This window comes from Acyrthosiphon pisum, chromosome X (genome assembly GCF_005508785.2).
Source record: "Acyrthosiphon pisum isolate AL4f chromosome X, pea_aphid_22Mar2018_4r6ur, whole genome shotgun sequence".
NCBI lineage: Eukaryota > Metazoa > Arthropoda > Insecta > Hemiptera > Aphididae > Acyrthosiphon > Acyrthosiphon pisum.
This window is the reverse complement of record NC_042493.1, coordinates 75,713,943-75,717,061: the sequence shown is the minus strand read 5'-3', so window position 1 is coordinate 75,717,061 and position 3,119 is coordinate 75,713,943. Positions and strand designations below refer to the sequence as shown.

The following is a 3,119-nucleotide window of genomic DNA, read 5'->3' as shown; positions in this document are numbered from 1 at the left end:
CATGTAGATATTAATTATAATATCTACAGTATTTTTAATGTGCATTAATGTGAAATATTAACAATTAGAGCTGTTAGGGGATATTTAATAAAAATAGTCCCAAAGTACAACATTCTCCAGCACTCTCAACAGTTGAATGATATAACATAAATATAATAGAAGCTAATTACAATAAGAAATTATACAAATTTCAAAGAAAAATAATCAATAAAAATATTTTAATATAAGATATCATTTTAAAAAAAATTATCTATTAATCAGTGCTCAAATTTGGAATTATTAAGTAGTGGAACTCAATCCGACAATTTAAAAACTGCGTCCCGAATGCAAATTTATTTAATACATGTTCGTGGGCGTTTTGTTAACATGTTAATACATTCTATAGATTTTTATATTTATTTAATTTTGTAGTTGATTACAAAACTTATATTTATAATAATAATAGTACACAATGGTTAATGGGATTAAGTCTTACAATGGTAAATGGTGATTGAGATATTAATGCTTATTTAACCAGTGCATTAAATAATTAATAAATTGTTTATTCTGAACTTAAGTTTATTATTGAGATCTATGTGGAAATATGAGTGAAAGCTAAATTAAAAAAAAAAACAAAGTTTAAATTAATATTTATATTGATTTAGGCATAATGCATAGTTCACTTATACTCACATGATTTGAGCAAAATTGTACAAACTTCAGGGCATGCTCAACATTGATGGGGAACAGATAAAACATATAGGCAAACATATTGTTAATGCGATCAAACAACATCAAAAGCAATAATTTTGTATGTTTATCATTCAGGTTTTCTTTCTATAATTTTTAATAATTACAATTAATTATAACTCTATGGGCTAATATGAAAATGGCAGTCTTACCTTTATTATCGCAAGACATTTATGAAATATTTCTATTTCAACTTCAATTTGTTTGTACAGCTGATCTTCGGTCGAGTCGCCAATTAAGAGTGAATAGTCTAAGAACTCACGGTCGTCGTTTAACTTTCTTAAATTACAAGAAACACGATTATTAAGATTTACAAAAGGTCTCATGAAAAAACTAAACTTACTTGGATTCCTCCAATGTCATAATGCCTTTGGAGAGATAAAATCTAGTTTCGGCGTTCACGCTCATGATCTTGGTAATAACGAAATGTTTGTAAATCGTCTAAATCAATATAATACGACTTGCACGGTTCGATCGACTAACTCCAAATCACGTTTCAATGAATGGTTTGAACACACACTATTTTATTACTATTATTGCAGGTTGCAGATGACCACAAGACAAGGCATTTCAAATAGTGTCACATCACAGTTCACGAGTCGATGAGACAAAATACAATATTGTATTATTTAATAAATAATAATACTTATTATTTCGTGATATGTGTGGCCACGAATTTTAAATTACCTGTTGATGGCGAGCATAGATAATAAATAATATTCTTATATTATCTATGATGGCGAGCACGGCTATAGCTGATACTGCAGTAGTAGTGTTTATTGTTTACATATTGTATATCCGTGGTTACAGTGGCGGCAGCGTCGGCGGCGTCAGCAGCAGCAGAGTACAGTGTTGCACAAAACGGAATGAAAACAATGAGCTGGCAACAGCGCAATCAAAAATTTTCGGGGCTGACCGCTAGACGCCACTACCATAGTAGACCTATAAACTAATGGACGCGGCATTCAACTCCGCCCTGCCATCAATGTACGGGAATCATATAAGAGAAAGAAGAAAGAACGAAGAGAGAAAAGAGGGAAATAATATAAAGTAGTAATCATAGACCTATAAGCTAACACAATATTTCCCCCACGTTCTCTTTTCTCTTTTACCCTATATCGTACCCCTTAACCTCTCTCTCTAAGCGCTATTCATTAGTAAGTTTATATGTCTATAGCCCCCATAGATATTAAAGAATGGATAGGCCATGGCTATATTAACAAAATAGAGGGTCATGGGGCCGGGATGGGGAAGAGAGAAAGACTGTTTTTTCATCATTGCTTCTCATTCTGACAGAGGTCTTATCATAAATTATATACAATAATTATACACAAATCTATTTGTGATAAGACCTCTATAACCTCAACAAATGTTCATGTTCGTTCCCGTAAATGGCCTATCCATTCTTTAATATCTATGATAGCCCCTACTCACTCGTCTGTCCATGGTATATACAACAAGGCATGATCGTAACTATTTTACGGTCACGTGTTAGATCTTTCGGTAAGTACGCGACGTAGTTGCGTATCTACGTGGGGGAGACCAAATTTTGTACATAATATAATATAAAATGTATATAATAATATTATGTGTTATAATCTAAGACCGTGTGTGTAGGTATACTAGCTGAATGTCCATTAATAATTGTATATCCCCCCCTTGAAAAAATCTTAAATACGCTACTGACGTGACATAGCGTAGTGTATAGTAATAATAATTTAATGACAATATTATGATAATACGGGTAAGCCAGTGATGTTTGCGCGGACTTAAACCAAATCTGGACTTTTGCGATCATACCATGTGATTTATACTTTATATCAGTGACGACCAAACTACAGCCCGCGGGCCAACTCCGGCCCGCCATCATTTAAGTATTACTTAATCAACTATAATATTTTATATTTACGTAAAAAAAAAAATTCGTTAAATATGAAATTATATACCTTAACAAAAATTCTGATGACTTAAAAGTAAAAAAAAATTTTTATGGCCCGCGGTAAAAAAAGTTTGGCCACCACTGCTTTATATCATGGGTCTGTCCTCTACCACCAGTCGGTTGGTGACCAGTCTTAGTATTAAATAAAATTTAAAATAATATAAGAAATCGACCAAGTTATAAAATCATAACCTACATTAGAAAATGTTTACTGGTACTCGGGGTAGCCGGGTAGGTATATATATATTTATTTATTATTGATTTTTTTTGTTATCTATCAACAATTTTATGTATTTATACAGATATACGTTATTATGTATATTGAATATTAATCCGTACCACTTGTACCAACCTTGTATCTTTAGTATATATACATATATAGGTAATAGGTATATAGACCATAAATTAATATAGAAATTAGAAACTGCTAGATCAGCTGATTTGGTTTTTG

General features: G+C 31.7%; 1 protein-coding gene across 1 annotated transcript; it reads right to left on the bottom strand.

Moving 5' to 3' along the window:
* Positions 1–269: 269 nt before the first annotated feature.
* Positions 270–1,973, bottom strand: LOC107882988. The gene is made up of 4 exons (XM_016802258.2): positions 1,073–1,973; positions 882–1,008; positions 673–816; positions 270–594 (listed from the first exon to the last, which is right to left on the bottom strand). The coding sequence occupies exons 1-4, from the start codon at positions 1,135–1,137 to the stop codon at positions 562–564; spliced, it is 369 nt and encodes a 122-aa protein (XP_016657747.1). The 5' UTR covers positions 1,138–1,973; the 3' UTR covers positions 270–561.
* Positions 1,974–3,119: the final 1,146 nt, after the last annotated feature.